General features: G+C 54.1%; 12 protein-coding genes across 12 annotated transcripts; 6 read left to right on the top strand and 6 right to left on the bottom strand.

Annotated features, from left to right (window-relative positions):
• Positions 1 to 306: 306 nt before the first annotated feature.
• Positions 307 to 2649, top strand: DL89DRAFT_260862 (Rho GTPase activation protein; the record flags this gene model as incomplete). The annotated part of the gene is made up of 1 exon (XM_040885824.1): positions 307 to 2649. The coding sequence occupies one exon, from the start codon at positions 307 to 309 to the stop codon at positions 2647 to 2649; it is 2343 nt and encodes a 780-aa protein (XP_040739806.1).
• A 66-nt stretch (positions 2650 to 2715) lies between these two features.
• On the bottom strand, positions 2716 to 4070 carry DL89DRAFT_270752 (uncharacterized protein). Its single transcript, XM_040888813.1, has one exon. It carries the CDS (start codon positions 4025 to 4027, stop codon positions 2780 to 2782), a length of 1248 nt encoding a protein of 415 aa, XP_040739805.1. The 5' UTR covers positions 4028 to 4070; the 3' UTR covers positions 2716 to 2779.
• A 285-nt stretch (positions 4071 to 4355) lies between these two features.
• Positions 4356 to 5514, bottom strand: DL89DRAFT_260860 (kinase-like protein; the record flags this gene model as incomplete). Its single annotated transcript, XM_040885823.1, has 2 exons — positions 4356 to 5090; positions 5194 to 5514. 2 exons carry the CDS (start codon positions 5512 to 5514, stop codon positions 4356 to 4358), a joined length of 1056 nt encoding a protein of 351 aa, XP_040739804.1.
• A 396-nt stretch (positions 5515 to 5910) lies between these two features.
• Positions 5911 to 7110, bottom strand: DL89DRAFT_296022 (uncharacterized protein; the record flags this gene model as incomplete). Its single annotated transcript, XM_040890705.1, has 1 exon — positions 5911 to 7110. One exon carries the CDS (start codon positions 7108 to 7110, stop codon positions 5911 to 5913), a length of 1200 nt encoding a protein of 399 aa, XP_040739803.1.
• A 1396-nt stretch (positions 7111 to 8506) lies between these two features.
• On the top strand, positions 8507 to 9624 carry DL89DRAFT_270751 (Pkinase-domain-containing protein). The gene has a single exon (XM_040888812.1). The coding sequence runs from the start codon at positions 8568 to 8570 to the stop codon at positions 9594 to 9596; it is 1029 nt and encodes a 342-aa protein (XP_040739802.1). The 5' UTR covers positions 8507 to 8567; the 3' UTR covers positions 9597 to 9624.
• A 2731-nt stretch (positions 9625 to 12355) lies between these two features.
• DL89DRAFT_227409 (putative ser/thr protein phosphatase 2A regulatory subunit A) lies at positions 12356 to 14239 on the bottom strand (the record flags this gene model as incomplete). The annotated part of the gene is made up of 2 exons (XM_040884853.1): positions 12356 to 13810; positions 13895 to 14239. 2 exons carry the CDS (start codon positions 14237 to 14239, stop codon positions 12356 to 12358), a joined length of 1800 nt encoding a protein of 599 aa, XP_040739801.1.
• Positions 14240 to 14474: 235 nt separating this feature from the next.
• DL89DRAFT_250074 (WD40 repeat-like protein) lies at positions 14475 to 15671 on the bottom strand (the record flags this gene model as incomplete). The annotated part of the gene is made up of 1 exon (XM_040885173.1): positions 14475 to 15671. The coding sequence occupies one exon, from the start codon at positions 15669 to 15671 to the stop codon at positions 14475 to 14477; it is 1197 nt and encodes a 398-aa protein (XP_040739800.1).
• Positions 15672 to 15911: 240 nt separating this feature from the next.
• Positions 15912 to 17775, top strand: DL89DRAFT_98460 (T-complex protein 1 zeta subunit). Its single transcript, XM_040892313.1, has one exon. The coding sequence runs from the start codon at positions 16006 to 16008 to the stop codon at positions 17629 to 17631; it is 1626 nt and encodes a 541-aa protein (XP_040739799.1). The 5' UTR covers positions 15912 to 16005; the 3' UTR covers positions 17632 to 17775.
• On the top strand, positions 17454 to 18357 carry DL89DRAFT_270748 (uncharacterized protein). The gene has a single exon (XM_040888811.1). The coding sequence runs from the start codon at positions 17723 to 17725 to the stop codon at positions 18107 to 18109; it is 387 nt and encodes a 128-aa protein (XP_040739798.1). The 5' UTR covers positions 17454 to 17722; the 3' UTR covers positions 18110 to 18357.
• Positions 18358 to 18825: 468 nt separating this feature from the next.
• Positions 18826 to 19263, top strand: DL89DRAFT_207147 (DSPc-domain-containing protein; the record flags this gene model as incomplete). Its single annotated transcript, XM_040884110.1, has 1 exon — positions 18826 to 19263. A coding segment is annotated over one exon (438 nt), but the record flags the coding sequence as incomplete, so codon positions are not given.
• Positions 19264 to 19696: 433 nt separating this feature from the next.
• On the bottom strand, positions 19697 to 20674 carry DL89DRAFT_98473 (uncharacterized protein). Its single transcript, XM_040892314.1, has 2 exons — positions 19940 to 20674; positions 19697 to 19834 (listed from the first exon to the last, which is right to left on the bottom strand). Exons 1-2 carry the CDS (start codon positions 20380 to 20382, stop codon positions 19828 to 19830), a joined length of 450 nt encoding a protein of 149 aa, XP_040739796.1. The 5' UTR covers positions 20383 to 20674; the 3' UTR covers positions 19697 to 19827.
• A 2734-nt stretch (positions 20675 to 23408) lies between these two features.
• Positions 23409 to 25507, top strand: DL89DRAFT_270737 (uncharacterized protein). The gene is made up of 2 exons (XM_040888810.1): positions 23409 to 25209; positions 25241 to 25507. The coding sequence occupies exons 1-2, from the start codon at positions 23450 to 23452 to the stop codon at positions 25356 to 25358; spliced, it is 1878 nt and encodes a 625-aa protein (XP_040739795.1). The 5' UTR covers positions 23409 to 23449; the 3' UTR covers positions 25359 to 25507.
• Positions 25508 to 25610: the final 103 nt, after the last annotated feature.

The raw sequence follows: 25610 nt of genomic DNA, 5'->3' as shown, positions 1-25610 counted from the left end.
GAGCTAACCGAACCAGTTTCCATGGCCCATTGCACCATTGGCGCCATCTTATTAACAGCATTAATTCTTTGCTAGCACTTTATGTGTAGCTTCGCAGAGGACAATCTCTTCTTCCCAGCCAAACAGCGAGACAACAAAAAACCGTCGACAAGGGTGCCGTGCAATTGTGACTATATCAAAACACACACACAACAAATCCGCCACTCTCCACCCGCTACAAACACATTTTTCCTGTCCGGAAACGAAGTGACCCCGTCTGCACCTTTTTTACTCATTTTTTATATCATCCTCCATTCGTATTCTAACATGCTATCCGACACCCGGATATTGAAGGCGGGCATGGTTTATGTGCGCATGCTTGGCACAGGCGAGGTTGTCAAGCCCCTGCCACACGTGCTCGTGGACGGTGGCTGCTGGGAGCCGTACATTGCCACCCTCGTGAGGTGCATGGACTGTGTGAGCCTGCTGCTATTTGACATTGAGGGAGCCAGCGTGGTTGAGGTCGCAGATATCGAGATCGACAAGCTCCAGTCTACAGACATCATGGTCACCGATCAGTCTCTGTTTGATAACTCATATGGCTTCCACATTAGACTCCGCCCCACCGCGCCTGCATTTGAGGAGCTGATGTGCAGGTACCATACAGGGAGCGAGTCTGGCAGTCTGTGTATGTCTACGAGCGAATCACACACGTCGTCGATGAGCCGGGATAGCAGTGGCGGGTTGGTCGACGCAGGGATTGGCGATGCGCAGCAGAGTGACGAAAACGATTCGAGTCCAGAGACGCTGACGTATGAGCCACTGTGCTTCAAGACGTATCCGGCAGCCCTGTACCTGACGACAAGACGTGCCTTTGAGCGCAATGAGTGGGTGGCGTGCCTGCGCGCTCACTGCCACCCGACAATCAGCGGACCAGTGCCGCTGCCACTCACCAGCACATGCTGTGCCCCGCTGATGTTCCGCGTCGACCGCTCGATCTGGCTGAAAATCAACCGCACCAGCAGATTCTCAAAGACATGCGACACGCATGCAGTCATTACCCTGGACGGAATCCCCATGGCACAGACCAGTGTAGTGTTCAGCACGAGCGAGCCAAAGTGGGACACCATGTACTACTTTGGATGCCTTCCTAGGTCGCAGTCGCTGCATGTGTTTGTGTGCCACAAGGAGCAGGATGGGCTGACGGGCGGGCTGCTTGGATACTGCCGTGTGCCTGTCAATGCAATGCAGCGCAAGCAGCTGTACGATGGGTGGTATCCGCTCGTATACGGCGATGTGACGGACGCCGATGAGGCAGTGGGGATGTACTTGCCATTGGAAGTCAATGTAAGGCCAGAGGCAGAGCGACACACCAGGCACGTCGAGCGGCCGCCCAGCTACAACAAACCGTCGGTCAGCCGGCGGAGCAGCGCGCGCAGCAGCGACAGCGAACCGGCACCAGCGCGGAGATACCAAAGCGACGATGTGCTGAGCATGTGCCAGCTACCGTCCATGCCGTTTCGGTCCGCTGATCTCCATATCCAGGCCCGCTGCGACGACCTGATTGTGCTGACCAAGCCGTTCTACCGCGACACAATAGTGGTGCTGCTTGATACTCAGCCGACACTGATCTTCGACCTTGTTGCCATCCTGCCGCAGTCTGCCGATTGGCTGGTCGAGACAATAACAAAGCTGGCTATTTCCAGCGGCAAGACGTGCTCGTGGATCTCGGCAGTCATTGCCCATGAAATTGCCACCCAGACAGTGCCTGACCCGACCCTGCTGTTCCGCAGCACATCGGTTGCAACACGCACGCTGGACACGCTGATGAAGACCGTCGGTCTGCAGTTCGTCGACCTGGCGATCGGCGATGTCGTGCGCAACATTGTATATTCTGATCACTACTGCGAGGTAGACCCGAGCCGACTCGAGCCCAACGAAGTAGTCGCGGAGCATTGGAGCGTGTTGGTCGCGCTCCTGCGCATAATGTGGAGCGGTATCGAAGACAACATGGAGGCGTGCCCGCGCGTCTTGTGCCGAATCTTTGCGCATGTACGGCAGGCCGCTATGCACCACCTCGACAATGTCGAGTACTCGTGCATCAGTGGGTTCGTGTTTCTACGCCTAATCTGCCCGGCGATTGTTTCGCCCAAATCCTTCGGCATTGTCGAGCGCATGCCAGGTGCCAGTGCCTGCAGGACGCTGTTGCTGATGGCCAAGGGCATGCAGTGCGCCGCCAATTTGACAGATTTCACCATGAAGGAGCCATATATGCAGCCGATGAGCGCCTTTGTTGACGAATGCAAGCCCGGGCTGAAGCGGTTTATTGACTTTATTGCTAGTGCTCCACAGGACGACCCGCTGAAGGACGACTTTTACGGCGCGTCGATGGTGGTCGACATGGAGAGAGAGGCGGCAGCCCTATGTGCGTGTCTTAATGCTGCACGGAAAGACATTGAGCAAGTGGCTGTTGAGAGCGAGCACCCGGAGTATGATAGCAACGGATGCTCGCCAGTATCTCGACAATCCGGCATCTACCTACGTAGCCTCCTTCATGCATGTAGTGTGGTCCAGGACTGCGTCGAGATGTGCACGGGCAGCATGCAGGCTGCAGACCCCCAGCAGCAGCCAACAAGTCCACTGTCGCTGCGCAAAGGGAGGCACAGCTAACACGTTTCCACCTTCCACCTCTTTTTTTGCTGAAGGCGCCACTGCTATTTTTCTATCGCCAATCGCGCTCATATTTAATGTATTATCCTATTACTCCACCACTCTACCCAGGTTCGCAATTATATATTGCTTATGCATTGGGTCTCGCACCAGGCGAAAACATTGCTCTAGCAGTGTTCAGCGGAATAAACTGGGAGCCCCGCGATCCCTCGACCATGGTTCCGTTGCCCGAAGGCCGTCTCTCGAATCCACCTTGCACGCGCTGCAGGTTACTCACGACTGTGTCAGGACGCTGTACAGCCGTGACAGCAGACCCCGACGGGCTTGGCGCCCCCGCGGCCTTCATTCTTCTCAGCCCCTGCTCAATATCTGCGGCCCGCTTGGCCCAGACCGCATCATCCGGCGCCGCTGGATCTGTCATCGCACGGTGCCACAAGGCCACAGACACAATGCGCGACATCACCGCCCACTGGAGCACCCAGTAAGGCGAGAAATGGAAGTGCCCGAAACACGCAACCACAATCACACAGATGCTCAGGCAGATGCCAGTCACGCCATTGACAAGCAGCAGGCCGAGGCCACGGTATACCTTCAAAGCATGGTAGATGGCGCGCGGTGACAGGAACCGCGTGTGTGGGCAGAGACGGAGTGCCCCATTGATGATTGAGATCGAGGAGAAAAAGGAGAGCACAAAGTGTGCAATCGCCGCGTACATTGGCAGGTTCTTGAACCACTGGTCGCCAGGCTGCGTGATATCGAAGGTGCACAGGAGGGTGCGCATGTCGATGCTGGTTGACAGCGTTGAAGACAGGATAAACCCGAGCATCACAAACTGTGCAGCAAATCCTACCAGCATGATAAAGAAGATCTTGATGCACATGTCGTTGACGATATGTGTCTGCACGGCCGACGCCAGGAACAGCATGCTGATGCCGACGAAAAACGCAACAGTTGAGATTCTTGCTACCAGGCTGCAGCTGTCCTGGATCTCAAACATATACGTGAGAACCAGCGATGATGTGGCAGCAATGCCCAGGGTAGCCTGCGCGGCGAGCAGCCAGTAGCTGAGATAGGGCACAACTCTCTGGTATGTCGGGTGGTTCTGGTAGGCGGAGCATTCGCCGCCGTCGCAGGAGCTGATGAAAAAGTCCTTGTTGCACTTGTATGTGGTCGCGGGCCGCACCGTCTGGAGCTGGGGCAGCGCAGAGACGTTGGTCGTGCTCTTTGACTTGGCCGCGACCTTCAGCAGTGCCGGTGGGGCAATGGGCGGCGTGAGCGGGATCCGCATGAAGGAGAGGCGGATGCCCGATCCCAGGGCCTGGCAGAAGAGCGCCAGAGCCAGGGTGTACGAGAAGGTTGTCAGAATAATAGCAAACATTGGAAGAATAAAAAGCCCTCGAGACATTCAAGCAGAACAGAAAAACCCAGAGCTAGGGAGGAAAGGAGATGTGCCAATTTAGCGGCAGCTCTAAAATGTGCACGTCAACAAGATCCGAGGGCGCCACTCCCTGTGCTAATTGCGAGCAGCCGTCTGTCGTCCACAACACACTTCATGTGCAGGCAGGCATGCTTTTTATAGTAGTCAGCAACATAAGCCACTCGGCAAAATGTGCAACCTCCCCTACACACAGCCAAGGGCATCGTCGTCATAATTCTCGTATAACAATCAACAGAAGGAATGGAAATTAGGTTCAGTGCGCTCCCTTTCATGGGGTCACCAGCGACGCCGCCCACTTTGCAATGTCGACCTTGGCGTTGGCGCAAGTGACGGCAAACGGATGGCTGAGCAGCTCGCGCGGTGTCGGCCGGCCCTGCGGGTCCTTGACCAGGCACGAGTCGACCATGTCGCAAAAGTCCTTCGGGAACTGGTCTGGCGACAGACTCGGCAAGTCCTCGGTGGTAATGTAGTTTAGCATCTCAAAGATCGACAGGGTCTCGCCCTCGGGTCTGAACGGATACTTGCCCAGCGCCAGCTCCATCAGCGTCAGGCCCAGCGACCACACATCGGACTTGACCGTGTAGCTGCTGCCGCGCATCCGCTCCGGAGACATGTACGAGGCGGTGCCGACGAATGTGTCGGCGATCGAGTTGATCATCTCCTTGGAAATGCCAAAGTCACAGATCTTGATGTACCCGGACGAGTTGAGCAGGATGTTCGAGGGCTTGATGTCGCGGTGCATGACGCGCATCTCTTCGTACAGGTAAATGAGGCCCTGGAGCACCGAGAAGGTCAGGCGGCCGATGACGTTCATCGGGATGGGCCCGTGCTTGTGGTAGATATTGTCAAACGATCCTAGGTCCATGAACTCAAGGCACATCTGCACGCCGTTGTTGCGCGGGAATGCGCCGTAGAATGACACGATGTGCGGCGAGTTGCACTCGTGCAGGATCTGGAGCTCCTTGAGAACCTGCTGAAGGATTGTAGCGTCGGCGCGGATGATCTACACACACAAACAAAAGAAATGTTGAGCTCATGTCATACCTGCCTGCCTATATGGCTTCTGATGCTGTTGGTCTTGCTGTCATGGTCGCCGGAAACTGTACCTTCATGGCCATGACTGTCTGCGTGGGCTTATGCACGACCTTCATCACGGTCCCGCCGGCACCCTCACCCATCTCCTTCTCGGGTACCAGGTCCTCGGGGCGCAGGTCAAGTCTGAATTCGAGTCCAATTTCTAGCGGCAGTCCGGTGGCCTCGGACACAGTAGTGTCGGTGTCAGCAGCAACAGCAGCACTGGCCGGGGCTGCGGGATTCGCCGACAGGGACGCACCAACACCGCTCAAATTTGCGCCCGGCGCAGTATCGCTGATACCCAGCGCGAGACCCTTAAAGTTGCGTTTCTTACGGAGACCGGACTTTGACATTTGCCCAGATTATAAAAGAGAATGTAAATACAGGGAGGGAAAGGAGAGATAAAGAACAGAACAGGGGGCACTAGGAATACCTGCGAGCTGTGTTTGTTTTGTCTCGCCGAGGGGTTTAGACACACCCCTTAAAGAGCAAAAAACCAGTTCCTGGTTGGTAATCCTTTGTCGCCAACTCGCAGCAGTCAGCGTTTCAAAGAGGGGCAAAAGGCCGAGGAGCGACGACAAAGGCGAAATATATTGAGCGTTTATATACAGCTATAAGGGATTAAAAAGTAGGGAGCGGGGACGGAATTATCCCTACCCGGTCCACAGCATACGCGTAGGCATGCCGAAGGGCTTGGCTGGGTAGGACTTGGAATAAGGGTCAGTTAAAGTAGTAGTAAAGTATGTTTCTTAGGCAAGCAGCAGGCAGCTTGAGACTACCACCAGGGCAGCCACCACCGAGGAGCCAAGGGCTGCCAGCGAGCCGGCGCCATTGGACTGGGTGGTCTGGGCAGAAGAAGCCGAAGACTGCGTGCCGTTAGCATGGTGCGCAATGTCGTAAAGCTCATCCGAATCAATCGAGGAAGCTACAAGGGTGCCAGGGAGTGTCGATTCGACTTCAGTGACATTGGTTGTAGAAGTGGGCAATTGTGCAGACACCTCAGCAGAGGACGCCTTTGAGGACGCCTTTGAGGACGCCTTTGAGGACGCCTTCGAGGATGCCTCCGAGGGCGTCTCTGTGGATGCCTTCGAGGGCGTCTCCGTGGACGTCTCTGTGGGTTCGGGTGCAGTGGAAACCTCCGCAAGTGTAGTAGGCACTTGCGTAGGCGTGGGTGTAGTGGAGGTGGTGGAGGTGGTGGTGGGATCATTACCTTGGCTTGTGGTTTCCTCTGGCTGCGACTGTGGCTCAACCACAGCAGCAGCAACAGAAGAGGTTGTCGAGGTGGTGGTCTCAGGCTTGGGCTGGGGCTCGGAAGCCGACGAGGTCACCGCCTCCTTGGGGGCAGGCACTGGCTGCTCCGAGGTCGTGCTACGCTCCTGGACATTGGCCATGAGCGCAGCAATGCTGGGGGTCGCAGCAGCAGCCGACGAGGGCGTGGGCGCAGGCGCGGGCGCCGACGACACCGGGCTGCTCTCGGCAGGCTTCTCATTCACGGGCTCCTGCGGAGCCGGGACTCGCGAGCCATCATAAGCGCCCGTGATTGTGCCGCCGTTGTTCCAGATGCCCTCGCAGTGCTTGTTATCCACGGGGCTCCATGTCGCCGGGCCAATGCCGTCGTCGATGTTGAACAGCTTGCCGAACGCCGGCTTGGTCAGGTCCAGGCCCTTGCCGCCGGTGTCGATGGCCAGCACGTAGACGAACTTTGAGCTGTCGTCGGCGTTGCACACTTTGATGCACTGCCCGCAGTCCGTGGCCGTGTTCATGGTCTGGACCGCAGTGACACGTGTCAGGTCAAGCTGCGCGTACGGCATGCCACATGAGGGCGGGTTGTTTTTCAGGAGCTCGAGGGGGATTGCCTGGTAGTCGTGGTAGGAGATCCGGCCAGAGCCCGTCAGGTTAGCGGCCACGAGGTGGAAGAAGAGGGCGAAGGCAGCGGTAAATGCGAGCATATTTTCTGTCGTTAAAAAGATAACTCTGCGTGATAATCGATATCGTTAAAGATGAGGGAGGCCTGTCGTAAAGAAATGATAATAGAGTGCTAGCCTCTACTATTACCGCGAAAAAGTATCAGGGAGTGGGGGAGGGCGCGGGAGGGGAGACAAGAGACAAGGACAGCTTATATAAAATGGCGCTGCTTTCTCTTTGTGGCAAGACTTGGGACTGATGTCTCCGAACTGCGTAGACCGATCAAAAATAGGTGAGACTGTGGAAAAATTTGTTTGTGATTTGCTCCCTGTTCTTGGCTAATTCCACCAATTGACGACGATCCGCAAAATATATACAAGAACCGGCGGTGTGATATGTCTCTGGAGCGTTTGGCGCTGTTATGTAAGACCAGAGAGTACAACTATTAAATGCTGGCTGAGCGGAGGGCGAAATAAAGGAGCAGGATTTCCAAAGGAGGGGCTTCTCGGCGCCAGCAGGGAGGCGTCCCTGGGGTATATATACGAGGCAGCCGCAGTGCTTGCGCCATCGCAGGGCTCGTGTTCTACACGGCTCAGCGACCCTCTCACACTACCCGGCATCGCTGGAAAAGGAAGGAACCCGCACAAAAGGCCGTGGTCCTCATTGTCCCTTGCTCGCTTAAAGAAATCAGTCAGCGCAGTCTGCCACATCATTTCCACCAGAGCAGCCAGGGCCAATAATGGCGGTCCGCTGGCTGTTGGGAATGGGGCAGGCAGTGGTTATCTGCGAATGGTGAGCAAGCGGGCCTTTTGCCGCTCACTGTGAGATGATGAGAAAACGCGAATCAGACTGGTGCCCTGCACGTTGCCATGCAAGTTCAGCATCCGCGCCTACGTTGCAAGCGAACCACCAGCCATCTCCACTGTGGACATCCCTCACACATGCACGACGTGCGTCTCGCATCCCATTGTGGTGGTGCGAGCAAATCACATAAAATGAGCCGCTACATGTACCACCCCTCTCCCTTCCTCTCACGACATGCGCCCTCGCGATATGTCCCCGGGCAAACCTCCCATCCGCCGACCAGATAGCGAGATGGTTGAAGCTGATCCGCGATTCACATGCCTTGGCGTGGATTTGTGTACCAGCCAATTCTCTGCTCAACAAGCGCCGTGTGGTCAGTGCGACAGTGGGGAGTGCCTCAACAAAATATCCAAACGCCCATCGCAGGAGTCCTATTGCCCAGAACCACCACATTTCAGAGACCGCTGTACACCGGTCTGGCTTAGCGGGGCTATTCCCCAGCACAATTCCCCACAGCACAGGGAATAGTGTGGTACGAGGCTGAATGAACAGTGCCGTCGATTGTGCGACACCACCCGGTGTCTGAGAAACGAATCACTGCGGCGGTCCTTCCATAAGATTCGGGTAGCGGAATAGGGGACCGGCAGTCTCCAGCAGCCCCTTTGCTCCCAGGTGATCATGACTAATCATATCCAACATGTCCACGCCCGCCGAGACTCTCCCCACACACCTGAGCCAGGACTTCCAGCTGCTGAGCCCCTGCCGCCCTGTCGACGAGTGCTACGAGAAGCTGAACAAGATCGAGGAAGGCACATATGGAATCGTGTACCGTGCGCGTGACAAGGCCACCGGCGAGCTGGTTGCACTCAAACATCTGAAGCTGGAGCAAGAGCGCAACGGCTTTCCGATCACATCGCTGCGCGAGATCCACACGCTGCTGCTGGCCAAGCACCCAAACATCATCAATGTGCGCGAAATCGCCGTCGGCCGCTCGCTCAACAGCATCTACATCGTCATGGACTTTATGGAGCACGACCTGCGCGGTCTGATGGAGTCCATGAAGGACCCGTTCCAGCCTTCCGAGGTCAAGTCGCTGATGCACCAGCTGCTCAGTGCCCTCGCCCATCTCCACAACAACTGGATCGTCCACCGCGACCTGAAGACGTCGAATCTCCTGATGGCCAACGGCGGCCTGCTCAAGGTCGCTGATTTCGGCCTGGCGCGCAAGTACGGGTCGCCGCTGGGCGACATGACCGGCCTGGTCGTCACGCTGTGGTACCGCGCGCCCGAGCTGCTGTTTGGCCAGAAGGAATACTCGACTGCCGTGGATGTGTGGTCGGCCGGGTGCATTTTTGCTGAGCTGTTCCTGGGCGAGCCGCTGTTTCCTGGCCGGGGCGAAATCGACCAGATCTCGCGCGTTTTTTCGATGCTTGGCACGCCCACCGACGAGTCGTGGCCCGGATTCCGCGACCTGCCCAACGCCCGCATGTTCAAGTTCACAAGCAAGCCCGGTGACGCAAGACTGCGCGAAAAGATGCTCAAGCACCCTGGTGTCACTGACAGCGCCTACGACCTGCTGGGCCGCCTGCTGGCGTTCAACCCCGAGCAGCGCATCACGGCCGACGAGGCTCTGCAGCACCCGTACTTTTCCGAGCACCCACCACCCAAGGACCCCAGCATGTTCCCCACGTGGCCCTCGAAAAGCACTGCTGCAGCGGCACCATAACCACTGTGATTGCAAAATACATTGTCGCCGGGTATAAACCAAAATCACGCCAAAAGCAGGCAGGGGCACTCGCTGGTAGACAGCAAAACCTGCGCTTAGGCGTTACTTTATCTAAAAGATAGACGCTTGGGGTAAAGTCCGAGAGAAGCCATGTAAGCCTCTTGCGGAGGGTCCTGCGAACAGCGGGGCGGGAGCGACCAGCAAACTGGGGGATTTATTCTGCCTGTTAGCGGGTCCCGCGCCTGCGAGGCTGATTCCCAGTCTGGCGAGGGCAGTTGACGGCCAACAGCGGCCCGATGCCCGCCGGTGGGGAGCCCGAGGCCTTGCAGCGCGCCGGGAGTCCTTGGCAGAGCCACGGTCCCCCGCCGTTGGAAATATGCTCTCTGGCGGTAGCTCAATGCAGTGCAATGCGCAGGGTGCTCGCAGCAAGTGCGGGCATTCACCCAATTCGGATTAATTTGCTATCTACCCACCTCCCCAAAAAAAGAAAGAAAGCAGAGCAAAAGCAGTGTCTGCGCACGCAAGAAACATCGAGTCCGGGCACGGTGGCTCCAGTTATATTTGGACGCGGCGACGCGTCGCAATAGCAGCCCTGTCTTGGAGGACCGATTACGAAACGACACGGTCCCCTGTTACTCGGCAATTGGACACGTCCCAGAATAGACGTTTGGGTGCCTTGCCCCTGGCCCCTTGCTCTGCGTGAGAACCTTTGGCACCCGAGGATACTTGCCTGAGCCAGACTATTGCGAATATGTCGATCATAGGCCAACAAATGCCCTTTTGACTGTTGTAGCGCCTTTGCCTCCCTCCCCAACCCTCTCTCGGCCTAGACGCTTGGCCGCATTGGGCCGCAGTGTTGGACGGTGCTGCGCCGATGAGTGCTTCATCCCCCGTGCGCTCAACGTGCGCATCGTTCCGGAATTTCCTTTTTGTTTCAGCGTCAGAGAATAGGCACGGTGGAGCGAGGGACTGCGCACACCCAGATATATAAGCTCGCAACAGGCCCCACTGCTCTTGCTGTTTCCACATCCATACAAACAAGTCAACATCAATATCAACATCAACACTCGTAATTTCCAGCAATGCCTTTCACCAAGATCTTCTCCAAGTCCAACAAGTCGACCCCGGCCAGCTCTGCTGCCCCGACCCCGGCTGGTTCTGCCTCTGTCACCCCGCGCGTCTCGACTGAGATGCTCCGCGGCCACAACGACCCGATGGCTGCCCTCGAGAAGCTCCGCAAGGAGCACTTTGCTGTTGCCATGTCCCGTGCATACATCCGCTGAACTAGTGTGCGAATGACAGCACCTCCCTAGGTTCTGCTTGTGCCAGCCTTCTTGTAAATACCAACCACGCTGGTACGTTAGTGGAGAATAAATAAACTACATATGCGTATATTGAAAAACAGCAATGTCTGGTCTTGATTGAACAGAGTAGCAGTAGTGAATATACCAGTTTAAACCTTGGTAAGGCGAAGACGCATCGGTTCCCCGTAACGCAGACTGCGCTTGTCTTCACAAAACCCGATACGACCAACAGATGCCATTACCCACTTGCAGAGGGCATGCGCTGATCCGCTCCACCTAGTAAGGGGGGCATCGTTGCCATTGTAAGCAACCTGCAGAGTCTCAGCCGGTTGCAGGCACGTATCGCAGACACGGATGCCCATCATATCGTCTATCGGGTAGTGCGAACGCTTGCTATTGTGTTTCAGGAAGACAATGCAGTTGATCGTCTCGCATGTGAACAGTCAGCTAGGGCCCAGGCTTGCCACAAACGCCTCATCAAATGAAATGATGATACAATCTTCCTCGGGCTCATAGTTTCCAACATTCTCGCCATCCTCATCTCCATTGTCACTGCTCTGATCGCGCAGCATGGAAAGAGTACCTGTGCTGCGTTAATACTTTTCTTGATCTGCAACACGAACTCGGCCTTGAGAGCTTTGCCGGATATGTAGCAATTGTCGATATCGTTGACATCAATATACGTGACTTTGTTGAAAGATGTAATATTGAATGTAGAGAAAACACATTTTCAATTGCGCTAAACCGGTATAATATACATTTCGAGGGGATACTGGATAGTAATAACTATAGCATACAAAGTACTATCCAATAACAATTGTCACACTGTAGCATAACAGCGCTATCATTCATATGACATGTAAAAATGTTGTAACGAAGGCTCCAGTCCATCTACTCTGCATTAGCATTTTCAACAAACACATATTCTTCACTCATCCGATACCCTACTTTTCCAATTACAAAGTAAGCCATATCTGGTATCCGTTACCTCGGAGCCATTCTGCACGAGAGGCGAAGAGTCTTCCACTACACGAGGGGTCTAGAAAGATCGCAAAAAGACAAAACTGATAGTTCTGATTCTCAAAATGCAGAAACCAGATATGAAGCTATAAACCTAGGCAAAGGCGACCAACGTTACAGGCTACCCGAAAGTAAAGGACCCATGTCGGCTGGTGAGATTATTAAGATGAAGGCTAATGAGGGTATCCCTTGACTCAAATCGGCGTTTGTCAGTGCTGGATCCTTGTCGTGGCACACCACTTTGCTTTGATAGTCAAGGTTCATAATGCTTTTGGCAATAAGCTGTATCACATGCAGCTATCTAGTAAACTTGTCAGAAGTGACCATTGGATTACACACATGTGGGTATCCGTTTTGTAGACACCAAATAAAGAAAAACAGAAGCTTAAGGAATTAGAAAAAAAGCGACCCGTTGAATTTTTGCAACCTATTGTTTTACGCACTGTTCGAGATTGACTCCAGTGCCTTGTGGGCGTAGAACCTGACATCGGGGTCGGGGTCCTCCTCGAGCTTGGCAAGCACAGTGCGGATGGTGGTCTGCTCGAGCGGGGCGGTCTCCGGGCTGGACCTGAGAACGCTGGCCAGAGGCTCCATGCTCTTGGCAACGTTGAAGCGGATATTGGGGATCGGATCGGTAACTAGGCTCTCGAGGGCTGGCAGGATCAGGTCGCGCACGATCTCGGGTGTCACCGACGGCGCAATCGCTGTGATGGCAAAGATAGTCGTCATGCGGTACAGGTAGTTCGGGTGGCTCGCCATGGCCAGGATCTTGGGGATGATAGTGGTGCGCGCCCACGCAACACCAAAGACCTCGGTCAGCTTCTTTAGGTTCACGGTCGCCGCCTCGCGGATCGAGTATACCGGGTCGCCAAGCCACGACATGCACAGGTTCGATAGCTGCTCGTCAAAGAACTGCACACCAAGCTGCGACGAGATCAGAGGAACATACTCGATAATGGCCAGCCGCACGCGCCACTGCTTGTCCTCGGCCAGCTCCACAATGGCGGGCAGCAGCGACTGGGACAGGCTGTCGATGCCGACTACACTGTCGACTACATCCAGCTTCGAGATCACGTTGAGGCGGACATCGGGGAAGCTGTCCTTGAGCAGACGCAGGAACAGCGGCAGCAGGTGCTCGATGGTCCCCTGCTTGCCAAAGACGCGACACAGAGTTCCGATATGCTTGGCCAGCGTGGCACGCACGTGCTGCGACTGGTCCTCGACCAGCTCCTGCAGCGGGGGCAGGAAGCGGGCGGCGACATTCTCCGAGTTGGCCAGGTCAGCCAGGCCATCGAGCTGGGTGCAGATGGCGCTGCGCACCTCGGCTTCGTTGTCATGCATCAGGCTGACAGCCACGTTGACCAGCTCCTCCTGAATTTCCTTATCCTTGATGCTCTTTGCAATGGCCACAAAGTGGTCTGCCACCATGTACCGCACGCGCCACGACTTGTCGCTGCACAGCTTCTGTACGCTGTCAGTCAGGCTCTGCCGGCACTCCTCGGTTGTCAGCCGCTCGCCAATGGCCACCAGGGGCTCGACGGCCAGCAGGCGCACCGAGTCCTGGTCGTCCTCGGCCAGCCGGCGGAAGTTTGGAATGGCAAAGCTGACTACATGTGACTTTTCAACCCTGGTCACCAACCCAACAAGGTTAGAGGCTGCTGCGCGCCTGATCATCGGTGTCTCGTCCTTGCATAGGGCCTCGTAGCCGCCGCGAAGCTGCGCCTGGATAGCGTCGGTGACCTTGCCGTAGGCAGCCGCGTACAGACCGGCTGCTGACGAGCGGCTTGTAAACCATTCGCCAGTCGACAGGCGTGCAATGCACGGAATAACATACTCCTCAACCTGGGGCTGGTCCATTGCCTCGATAAGCTTGTTGATGGACTCAACCGCCTAAATGAGTGGAGCGAGGTTAGTAACCGGTATTTAACGCCGCAGGTGTCCACGTAAGCGCTCAGAAATTTGCTTTGTATTTACCTTCTCCCGCACCACTGTCTCCTCAGCAGCGGCTAGATTCTCGAGCGGACGCAGCAGGACATAGGCGTATTTGGGGCCACCAACGTACTGCACGAAATTGCCCAAAACCTCGGCCAGCGACAGCAGCAGCTCATCTTCGTCGTCAATTGATTCGTCCAGGAATGGAACAAGCTCCTCGCGTGTGCGCTCCTCGCCCATAGCCAGTGCCAGCACATTCAGGCGCTTGAGGCTCTCGAGGCGGTCGGTCAGGCTGTCCGACTTCATGGCATCGGCGATTGCGGCCAATGCGCCGAGATCTCCGGATTGTGCATCTTGGAAGTCGTAGGCAGGCTGGCCCGAGGCCATCGGCTGGTCGACAGACATTTGCTCAGCCATTTAAGTTGTTGGAATAAAAATGTGTCAAAGGGAAATAGTGTTGAGATGGGAAAAGAAAAAAGAAAAAGGAAGCAGCGACAAGAGGAGAAACTGGTTGCTGGGCGAAAAAAAAGGGCACAAACAACGCAGGTGTGAGGTACAAGCAGCAAACTCGGCTTAGGGGGGACTCAGGCAGCAGTGATTATAATTTTAATCTCAGAAAGCTCTATGCGAAGACCAGGCAGCAGCCGTCGTCGGACGCTGTGACGATTGTCTTGCCGTCGTGCGACAGAGCAAAGTCCATGATGCCCTCCTGGTGGCCCTTCCAGGTGCGCACGGCCTCGCCGGTGCGGGCATCCCAGGTGCGCACGGTGCAGTCGAGCGACACCGAGGTCAGCATCGGCGAGTTCTCGTGCCACAGCAGCTTAGTGACGGCATCGTCGTGCTGCAGCGTGGTGCGCAGCCGCATGGTGTTGATGTCCCAGATGCTCAGGCTACCGTCGACAGAGCCGGTGGCAGCCAGGGGCAGGACCGAGCACAGACCGACTGCCTCGACCGACTCGGTCGCGTTCTCAAACGAGCCGAGGATGTTGCCGTTGGTGTGGACAAGCTTGGCAGTGTTATCCATGGAGCCGGTGAGGATGGTCTGGTCGTCCTTGGCGATGGCCAGGGATGTGATGCCTTCCTGGTGGAAGCGCTCGTCCTCGGGCGTAAACTGGCGGACGATTGAGGCAGACTTGGGGTCCCAGATGATCAGGCTGCCGTCCTCAGAGCCAGAGACGATGTTGCGGCCGCTGTTGGTGAACCGTCCGCATGTGACAGGCGCGCTATGGCCATTGAACACGTTCATGAACTCGCCTGTGGGCAGCGACCACATCCACATGGACGCGTCGTTGGCTCCGGCCAGCAGAACATTGCCCTTCGGGTGCCAGTTGATCCACTGGATCTCGTCGGGGCCCTCGAGCACCGCACACTTCTCGGTCAGCCCCGACTTGTACACGTTGATCTTGCCGTCCATGCCGCCGGTGGCCACCAGCAGGCCGTCGTGGCTGAACTTTGTGGAGACCACCGAGTCCCCGTGCTTCTCGAGCTCAAAGAGCTGCTCGCCGTTGTCAACACGCCAGATATAGGCCTTGTCGTCACCGCCGCCGCTGATGATGATGTTCTGGTCGGTCGGGTGCATGTCGATGGAGAACACAGGCTCCTTGTGGTTGAAGAATCCCTGGATGGAGTCGTCCTCCAGCAGAATTTCGTTGTCGGCGCTTGGCCCAGCCTCCTGATCGTCGTCCTCGTCCATCATGTCCTCGTCCATGGGCTCGCCAGAGTCCTCGACATCTTCGGCGACGTCGTTCTCATCGACGTAGGTCTCGTCGTGCTCGGCCTCGTGCTCGTCGACGTAGGTGTTGTGCTCCTCGGGGTTCATGGTTAAAGTATAGACAATATTGTATAGAAAAGCTGCGTGTATCTAGGGAGTAGAGTGAGAAATGCGGCAGCGTCTGCGGCCACCACCGCTGCACGATTAGAAGCTGTCGGTGCTGACAAACCGAGCGAGGGAGAAAAAAAAGTGGGCCATGATCCGCTGATTCCAAATCAGCATCGTTCCATGCTGATCCCAGGCGTTCTGTTTTGTGTCTTTTTTTCAAGCTCCATCCCGACGCTGGTCCAGCGTTCCTCTTCCGCAAAGCCAGTCTTTTCTCGCACCCCCTTTTGTCGTCATTTTCTATAATCATCTTTCACATTAAAACCAGCAAGGGACAATGTCGAGCTCAGCAGTCAAACTAGCCAACCCGAATGCAGAGGTCCTTCGCCGCGGCGATGCATTGGCAATGAACATTAACTCGGCAATCGGCCTTCAGAACGTCCTTAAGTCGAACCTGTCGCCACGCGGCACCCTAAAGCTGCTGGTGGACGGCGCCAACCAGCTGACGCTGACCAAGGACGGCAAGGTTCTGCTGAACCAGATGCAGATCACGAACCCGGTGGCCGTGATGATTGCGCGTGCTGCGACGGCCCAGGATGACGTGGCCGGCGATGGTACCACTGGCCTGGTGCTCCTGGTGGGCGAGCTGCTGAAGCAGGCGCAGCGGTTCATTGACGAGGGCGTGCATCCGCGAGTGATCACCGACGGCTTCGACGCGGCCAAGGTCGAGGCGCTGAAGTTCCTAGAGTCGTTCAAGGTCAAAGAGGAAATGGATCGCGAGGTTCTGGTATCGGTGGCGCGCACGGCGCTATGCACGAAGCTGCAGGGAGAGCTGGCGAACCAGCTGACTGAGGCTGTGGTGGACGCGGTGCTGGCGATCTGGCAGGAGGGCACCCCGATCGACCTGCACATGGTAGAGATCATGAAGATGCAGCACCGCACGGCAACCGACAGCCGGCTGGTGCGCGGTCTAGTGATGGACCACGGAGCCAGGCATCCGGACATGCCCAAGCGCAACAAGAACTGCTTTGTGCTGACGCTGAATGTGTCGCTCGAGTACGAGAAGACCGAGATCAACTCTGGCTTCTACTACAGCTCAGCCGAGCAGCGCGACAAGCTTATCGAGTCGGAGCGCCGGTTTGTGGACGAGAAGCTGCGCAAGATTGTCGATCTGAAGAACACGGTGTGCTCGGGGCTGGACAAGGACTGCGGCTTTGTGGTGGTCAACCAGAAGGGCATTGATCCGCTGTCGCTGGACATCCTGGCCAAGCATGGCATCTTTGCGCTGCGCCGCGCCAAGCGCCGCAACATGGAGCGGCTGCAGCTGTGCTGCGGCGGCGCTGCGCAGAACTCGGTCGACGACCTGAGCCCCAAGGTGCTGGGCCGTGCGGGCTCTGTCTACGAGCACGTGCTGGGCGAGAACAAGTACACGTTTATCGAGGAGTGCAAGGAGCCGAAGAGCGTGACGCTGCTGATCAAGGGCCCCAACGGCCACACGCTGCAGCAGATCCAGGACGCTGTGCGCGATGGTCTGCGTGCGGTCAAGAACGCCATTGAGGACAAGTCGCTGGTGCCTGGCGCCGGTGCGTTCCAGGTCGCCTGCTCGCAGCATCTGCTGAGGCCCGAGTTCCTCCGCACGGTCAAGGGCAAGGCGCAGATGGGCGTCAAGGCCTTTGCCGAGGCATTGCTTGTGATCCCCAAGACCATTGCCACTAACGGCGGCTACGACCCGATGGATGTGCTGGTCCTGCTCGACGAGGAGGTTGGTGACGGCCACGTCGCTGGCATTGACCTCAACACAGGCGATGTGCTGGATCCGGTGCAGGAAGGCATCTGGGACAACTACCGTGTGCTCCGGCAGCAGCTGCACTCGTGCTCGGTCATTGCCACCAACCTGCTGCATGTTGACGAGGTGATGCGGGCCGGCAGGGCGTCGCTGAAGCCGCAGAACCCCGGAGAGTGAGGTGCACTCTACTCCCGAAAAGGAGTATTAGGCTAAAAATACGCTTTCTTTTCCAGACAATATCACCATTATTTGAGCTGCACGCTGTGGGATGTGTCATTCGCTTGCTGACCCATGTACAGTGACGCTATCCGATGCATGTCGGCTGAAGTGCCAGAAGAGACCCGGCCTTGGTATTGCTGTTTTTGGGCGAGAGCTATGGACAGGCAGATCCCGCGCCAGAGAGATCAAGCAGCAGTTGTCAATTTTATTTTCAGCAAGCACAGGGTTGTCAGCCCTTGTGGATGTTTATCTTTGGCACGCGGCGGTGGCAATGCCAAGGTACGAGCACTGGCATGGCTTTAACCAAGAGCAAGTCGCCCCCAAGAGCGCAGCAGTCTGGCCTAAAAATACACAGCATTCGCGAATGCAGCCAGACTTCTTGCCATGCCCACGTTGGCAGAGCGGGATATTCCGACGCGGTGCCCACTGTGCCTGAAGGGTGTTCGATTTGAAAAGCCGAAGATGCATGCTCTGAGTCCACTTGGATGCTAATTATAGTGTTTTGCATCTCTCATTCACCTCGCACTTGGCTCCGCCCAATGGGATTGTATCGCTAAAAATAACCGCCCCTCTCTCCCGCCACGATAGAGGATGGAAAAATTGTTTGCCAAAAAATAATGCTCTTCGCTTTGTGTCTCTCCTTCCGCCTGCTAACCCGAACTTTTGTTTTATCACTTCTCCCCCCGTCTCCTTTTTAATTTTTCATGACCAGTACCAAATAATCCTTTTTATTAACTCTCTTTTTCATTACTCGACAATTTCTCTCTCGATATGGCGTCGCTTCCGGTCCAGCAGAAGAGTCCCAAACGGCCCCCTCCCACGCTGCGCGTGTCCACAGCGCCATTGGCGGCACGGCACCTGAGCATGCGACGACCAGCACCGCTGAAGCTGGCGCGCAACAGCTCGCTGAACCTGCACATCCCGTCGCTGAAGATCTCCGGCGACGAGCCGCAGACACCACTGACTGTCACAGCGGTGTCGCAGCCACAGGCGCCACTACTGCCCCTGACGCCGCTGAGCATTTCGCCACGCACAGGGCAGACAGCAACCGGGCCGAAGCCGGCAATGAGTCTCTCGTTGTCGTCAAAGCCCCGGCTCAATACCCTGGAGGACTCTGGGGACACGGCTATGGCCAAGCGTGCGGCATTGGTGTATGGCGACGGGCCGCGGCAAATCATGGACCTGCTGTTTCTGGGCGGCGAGGGCAACTTTGACGGCATGCAGCTGTCGAAGCTGGCAATTACGCATGTGCTCAATGTCGCCCGCGAAGTGACCGGGCCGATGCGCAGTGGCGAGAATGTGGATATGGCCGGCCATCCCATTGCCTACAGACACTACCGGTGGGACCACGACGAGCCGGATCTGCACAAGTACTTTGACGAGTGCTTTGCATTTATTGATGCCGCGCGCAGCCGCAACGAGAACGTCCTGGTGCACTGCCAGCTGGGCGTGTCGCGCTCGGCGTCCCTGGTCATCGCATATGTGATGCGCACGCTTGGGATGGGGTTCAGCGCTGCCTACGAGTACGTGCAGAGCCGTGCGCCGTGCATTAGCCCGAACCTGTCGCTGATTGCGCAGCTGTGCGAGTACGGCAAGACGCTTGACAGCAAGTCGGACGCAAAGACGCCCGTCACTGCGACCAACCAGCCTGAGCTTGCTGTCAGGACTAGCGGCATGGTGGTGTCGCCAGGGCTGCCCGGGCTTACGCACAGCGCGTCGAGCTCGGAGTACTCGAGTCCTGTGGAAGAGAAGATGGCGACAGTGACACACTCCGGACTAAGTGCTCTGGATGGCATGCCACCACTGCCGCTGCTGCTGCCGGTGCGCAAGCCCACGGTTCCTTCTCACGACACAAGAGTAGAGCCGACTATCGTCAAGTTTCCGTTCCACTAGAGGCGACCAGCCTGCTGGGAGATATGCAGCACTGTTGTATCTCAAATTATTGCCTTGGTTTTTCTGCCAGGTGTCTACCACTGTTTACTTTGTAGCTAGCCCCTTACGGAGCTGGAATCCGACGGGCTATATACCATGGGCATCGGCTGGCGAGTAAAATAATCGAGCCTATTCTTCTTATCCCTTCCAACTCCCTAACCACCACCTACTCTCTTCTATTCCGCCAAACCACCTCCTTCCTCTTCGTCTTCGTCTTCGTCTTTATTCCCTACTCTCTATACTTCAGTGCCCAGGTCTCTCCTTAGTTTCTCTCCTAGTCTTTTCTCTGTGGTCTTTTCTTTTTTCCCTTCATTCAATCCCACTGTATAGTTACCGTACGACATCTCCATCCGTTTTCTCACCTCTGGGCCACCACGCCCCACTAGAAAAAAAGTAGCCGAAGTATTTTTGGATGGCCAATGTCAATCCAACTTTGTGAGTTGTCATTTCCATACCGTGTGCTATATTGGATTCAATTTTGCCTGCATTCTGGGAACCTCGCCCACAGTTCCGCTCTGCACCTGTTATATTGGAAGGGGAGGTGGGGCGGACCGCCGCAGGAGCAACAATACGATAGCTAAAAGCGCAAATCTCGAGGAATAAAACGGGACTGCTAAGACAATGTGCATAGGCTGTGACCGCTTCAATGCAGCTTGAAGATTCCGAAATCGGGCTTGTGGTCCTGGACCCAAAAAAACAATGCCGCCAATGAGACCTGGTCCCATGCCACTGCAGAATGGCAGATGTCCATGATTTTCTGTGCTGAGCTGATTTCATGTCTGGCCAGTGCGTCTACTAGCAAGCTCAGAAAGCTGAATAAAATCATGGAGCAGGACTAGTACCTTCACTTATAGGGTACAGCTCACTAAGAGAGAAAATCCAATATATCAGCGTTGATCGCATCTAGTCACATGAGCTCTCGTTCTTGTAGCTCAGAAGCAAGAGTTGAACAAATCTTTACCTATATATAAGATTTTATAGTCTAAAAAGTGTCCGACCGTCCGCTAGAACCTTTTAAATTGGTTAAAAGATAAACCTCTTAAGCTTCAACACGGATTTAGGTAGCTTGCTCTGTAAACTCCTTTTGATCCTGTGCAGCATCTGACCTCGTCGGTGAAACCAGGGTGACAAGTTGTTATTGTAGTGGTCACAGGTCTCCACTGGATATCTCCATTGGTTCAGCGCAAGAGCTGCTCTCATTGTCGGTCGGCCTGATAACCTCCATGGTGTCATCATGGTGGTCATCACCGGCTGCGCAATGCTCTTAGGATATTTATTTATGAGCACCTATTGAACAAGGCCATATAGCTCTTCTAGTGGTTATGCAATGTTTGTGGGTTTATTTTATAAATTAATTTGTCTTATGAACATGCGTAAGCAGTAGTATTTGGGTCACAATGGATCCAGTCTGTATAGACTGATTCAAGAGACTGTATCAGTGCTAAGGGCCCCAAGAACCATGCAAGCCAGATAATTTTTAATAAAAACGTTCTTAATGCTATGCATACGCAATAAAGCAAAACTGAGCAGCATCATTTCTCTTCTTGCCTATTGAATTTCTCAAATGAATATTACCCGCAGCACTACTGTCATAAAGATATCACTTGGTGGTATTGGCTTCCGTGATTCTATGTTGCCCCGCCCAGAGCAATTTGTATACAGCGTCAATATCATCAAAGAGCATGCATACATGCTTGCACGATGGATACTACTCCATCAGCTAGCTGACGGGGATGCTTTTGATCCTTCAATATTTGTGAAAAAGGGATTCTTTCATTTTATTTATTTATTCATTTATCGCAACCTGAAGGCGAAGACTGTCATATCTGCTGAGGATTTCGTCAACCGGAAGGACAAGTCAGAACTGTCGAGGGCAGATTTCGGTGATGTAGTTAGATATCATATTTATGATTATCTATTACATAATGGCGATATCGAGCTACATGGCGTGCGCGACATGAATCAAGTAGCAACATACGTGGATACTGAGCTGATAACAGCATACAAGAACAACATTGTGTTGCACTATGGCACTTGCCTACAGCGGATTCTGGCCAAATTGATTGATATTCGCAGCCGCAAAAACACACTGCACAGTACAATGGGCAATGTGTCCAAGGCTGAGTTCAATAACGCTTGTCAAGTGTGTATTTATACACCTGCACAGAAGCTCCGCCAGGCAGTTGCCTCTAGGCACCCTGATCTCAGTGTGCTCACCCCACCGATGCTTGCAATCTACAGCAAACTGGCACCAGTCCTTAATGCCTATGATGCCAAGCACAGATTCGCCAAAGACAGCCGATACTATGATGCCAAGGTAAATCCACTTAAGCATCTGCGTGCATACATTCGCCTATGCCAGCTTATCGAGAATGAGCAGCTTGGCAAGTCTCCCCCTCAATGCTTGCCTCTGCGGACATCATGGATCCCAGGCCATGTGCATTTGGACAAGCAAGTAATCAAGCGGGTGTTTGTATCGAAAACACGCGAGCAGGTTACAGGGATCAACGCAGCAAAGAGGGCAGCAACAGAGGCAAGGAAAGCAGCAGAAAAGGGCGAAAATTGGCCAAGAAGGCTGCACATGAAGCAGCGAAGATGCCATCAGATGAAACAGAGGCCACTACAGCAGCTGCAGCAGCAGTCATTCTGGCATGTTCCCAACCCGCGGCCCTACCAGAGATCGAAGAACCCAACTGTGAAGTGCCATGGCCTTCTCCGCTGTACAAGCGAGTCATGTAAGCGGGCCATGGCACAATACAGGCGGGCCTATTCGTCTCAACTCTTGAACCGCGACCTCGCAGCAGTTCTAAACTTCAGGCTCATTTCCCAGTCACTCTGTGATTCAGGCAGTATTCCTGAACGGTTCCATCGTTCTACAGCCATTGCCGCCGATACTTCTGGCACCACTCCGGAAACAAAGAGGCCGCGCAAGAGGCGTGCAGCAGCAGGTGATTCTGTTGCCAGCAGCAGTGAGCCAGCACTGAAGCGCCTGCGCTGAGCAGGCCACCAAGGTGGGAGATCTCCATGATCGATATTGCACCAACAACCATCCGACACCTTCAAATGACTGGTTCGCCGTGATGCTCTTATCGACGTGTCAACCCATGCTGACTAGCAGCCGAGCTTGCATCGCGAGCAGAGCAATTCTAGTAAATGCATGATAAATGAGCATAATCACGCACTTATATAAGCGCAAGTCCCACATCACGCATGTATAAGCGGGATTTATAGTGCCATGTTGCCCATCGACTGGTGTCCAGCACTGAGGCAACAGACTGTGATGGATCACACATTAAGCTCTTCGATAGCGTGCATATCGGTTGCTTAGATGAGGTCATTCCTTGGCCTCCATAAGTTTATCTAGCATTGTCTTGTCGGTATTGACATTATCAGGAGAGCAATGATGGTATGCGAAATGCCATTAGCCAAGTTTGTTGTGTGCTGCCAAATCCGAGCATCTGCACTAACAATCATGATGGCATTGGCATTTTGGGACAAGCGCGCAACAATGGGCGCTCTAACCCACCTAAAGAATAGTAGGCAGTCAGGCTCGGATTTGTGGCCATATGCCAAGGACCTATGTTATCCTCTTTCCGTTCTCTCTTCTGTTCTTGAAGTAAAACAACCTATTCTGAATCCAGAAATCAACATTTGCTTAAATTATATATGCTACTCACTGATCTGATTTTTGTGTAGCCGAAGCATAGAAATAGACAATCATCTCTGTAACCAAAACAATCGGTTTCCATAAATACCCAGAGCTGCTCTTATCTCCCTTTCACTTTCATACTTTTCTTCAGCTGCTCCAGTACTTTCCAATTGCACTCTTTGCGTCACTCTATCCATGTACCCACTCGCCCAATCCCCACCAATGCTCATCCTCGAACGGATTGTATTCTTTTACGTTGGAAATCTCATGTATTTTGAGCCTGGCCCGAATGCCTGCTTCTGCGCTCCATATACTCGCCTTGCCGCCATACTTGGAGTCTGTCGTTCGTGGCGAGAGGCTGGATTAGATAAACTCTATGAGGAGCTTTGGTGGTGTAATGTGCACAGCTGCACCTTCTGTAATATGCGGAGTTGCTGTGGTCGAACACTTACACACAAACTCCATGGGTCAATATCGGCTGGCAATATACTTCGCGTGAGAAAACTGAGGCTTCACTGGGATGTCGCAACTATTGCAGACGGATTATTAAATGGTGTGTTCCAGACTGCTCCATTCAGTCACACATTCCCCAAGGCTACTTCTGTTGAATGGTCTTTTTGGTGCGGTGGTGAACGAGTCGATGCTAGTACTCCTGTTGAATCAGCGCTTGCCAACGCATTCTGCAGCCATATCTCTAGGATATTCCCAGATACAAATAGCATTACGATATGCGAATCGCCACTGTTCGCCGATCATTCAGACACCCCATTTGCTCGTAGCCTTGTGTCAGGCCTGCTTGACCAAGCAACCTCGATTGAGTGCCACGCGTCATTGCCGGCAGGCATTGATCCCATCTCTATTTGTATGATGAACATGCGCAGTTTATCATTCACCATCCGGAGCGCAGATTCATTGGCTATTGAGGTGATACACCGTAACGCATCTTCACTTGAAGTACTTCAAGTGCATAGCAGCGTAGCTCTAGTGTTCTCCAAACTCGTTCTTGTGGACGGCATTCCTAAAGTGTATCCGTCTGTTCAATCTCTGTCACTGGACTTTTCTAATCCGCGCGAATCCGACATTAATATCCCCCTTGACTCACCCGCAGGGGCTCCTTTTCCAGCTCTCAAACAGGTGGAATTGTATTCCTTGTATCCTTTCGGTAACGATGTGGTATTTAGGGGGTGCAGGCTAACACTTGAAATTATCGATACATCTCTGGATGAACAAAGCACCCAGGTTTTGGTGAACCATGGTGTATTTGATCCTGACCGTTTTCCCCTATTGTCAGACCTTGCGATATTTTATTTTGAATCCATTTTTCAAGAGCCCAAGAAGGAAATACTCAGCCCCCTCATCTGTCTCGGAGCCAAGTTAAGAGTTTTGAACATTTATACCAGTTGTTACTCGTTCGATAGCTTAGAGCTCCCCATCGGGATATTTGGCCAGAACATCACGGTTCTCAAAATCCCATTCATTAGTTTTTCACTCCACCAGGCACTGCAGCTTATACAGACACTGCCATATCTGCGATGGATGGCGATTGATATTGATAGTACCGACGAGATGCTCACCGACGATGGCACACATAGTGGCTGCATGAGACACTGCCGCCATAGATGGCTCGAAGATTACCAACTTGGCGATAGCAACGGGAGCACTGCAGATGGTGATTCGGACAGAGAGGATATCAGCGGCCAACATCACAATCAGCAGGGCGATCTATACCACAGAGATTACAGTGGTAACTCTTCACAGAATGGGGAACTGCACGATTTCCTATTCGACCATTTGGATGTGGTGTACGCAAATATGCAGTTCCTGGATAAGCTCTACGCAGATTTCTACCCGCTGTCGACAACGCTAACCATTCTGGAAAACCCCCACTGTGATGAGCAGAAGGTAGCGATATGCAGGGCAATCATAATTCTCATGGTACTTTGTCCAAGCATTCGGTATGTTCACCTCGATCGGGTAACTTGGCAGGATGGCTTATACCACATTTGCAGAGGATGAAACCATTGCCCGCTCGAAGGTAGTGGAGACAGAACACCATTCTAGCCTTGTGCATAATCTCGAGAGTGCCATTTATACTGGTAACTAGCTATTCGTTTTGGCTCAATAGATTTATGGTCACACCTCAATGAGATATATCCTGTCGTCGGAGTGCTGTTGCTACACTACGCCATACTGATGTTCAGGTGTGGTGCTGTGAGTAATCATTGATTAAGACCACTACCATATGAGAGTGGCTACACGGCTCACACAATGGAAACAGCTGTCGTATATGCTAGTTTGTGCTCATTTAAATTAAAGTGAATCTCTGAACTATAGCACTATAGCTGCCAACACAAGG

This window comes from Linderina pennispora, assembly GCF_002104995.1.
Source record: "Linderina pennispora strain ATCC 12442 chromosome Unknown DL89scaffold_23, whole genome shotgun sequence".
NCBI classification, from domain to species: Eukaryota; Fungi; Kickxellomycota; class Kickxellomycetes; order Kickxellales; family Kickxellaceae; genus Linderina; species Linderina pennispora.
This window is presented reverse-complemented; position numbering and strand designations above follow the sequence as displayed.

Bases quoted from the DNA above. Each gene is read 5' to 3' on its own strand.
- DL89DRAFT_270752 (XM_040888813.1), bottom strand. From the start codon at position 4,027: ATGTTTGCTATTATTCTGACAACCTTCTCGTACACCCTGGCTCTGGCG.
- DL89DRAFT_270751 (XM_040888812.1), top strand. From the start codon at position 8,568: ATGTCCACGCCCGCCGAGACTCTCCCCACACACCTGAGCCAGGACTTC.
- DL89DRAFT_98460 (XM_040892313.1), top strand. From the start codon at position 16,006: ATGTCGAGCTCAGCAGTCAAACTAGCCAACCCGAATGCAGAGGTCCTT.
- DL89DRAFT_270748 (XM_040888811.1), top strand. From the start codon at position 17,723: ATGTGTCATTCGCTTGCTGACCCATGTACAGTGACGCTATCCGATGCA.
- DL89DRAFT_98473 (XM_040892314.1), bottom strand. From the start codon at position 20,382: ATGAAATCAGCTCAGCACAGAAAATCATGGACATCTGCCATTCTGCAG.
- DL89DRAFT_270737 (XM_040888810.1), top strand. From the start codon at position 23,450: ATGTACCCACTCGCCCAATCCCCACCAATGCTCATCCTCGAACGGATT. The intron at 25,210-25,240 runs GTATGTTCACCT...GTAACTTGGCAG, and splicing joins GTACTTTGTCCAAGCATTCG to GATGGCTTATACCACATTTG.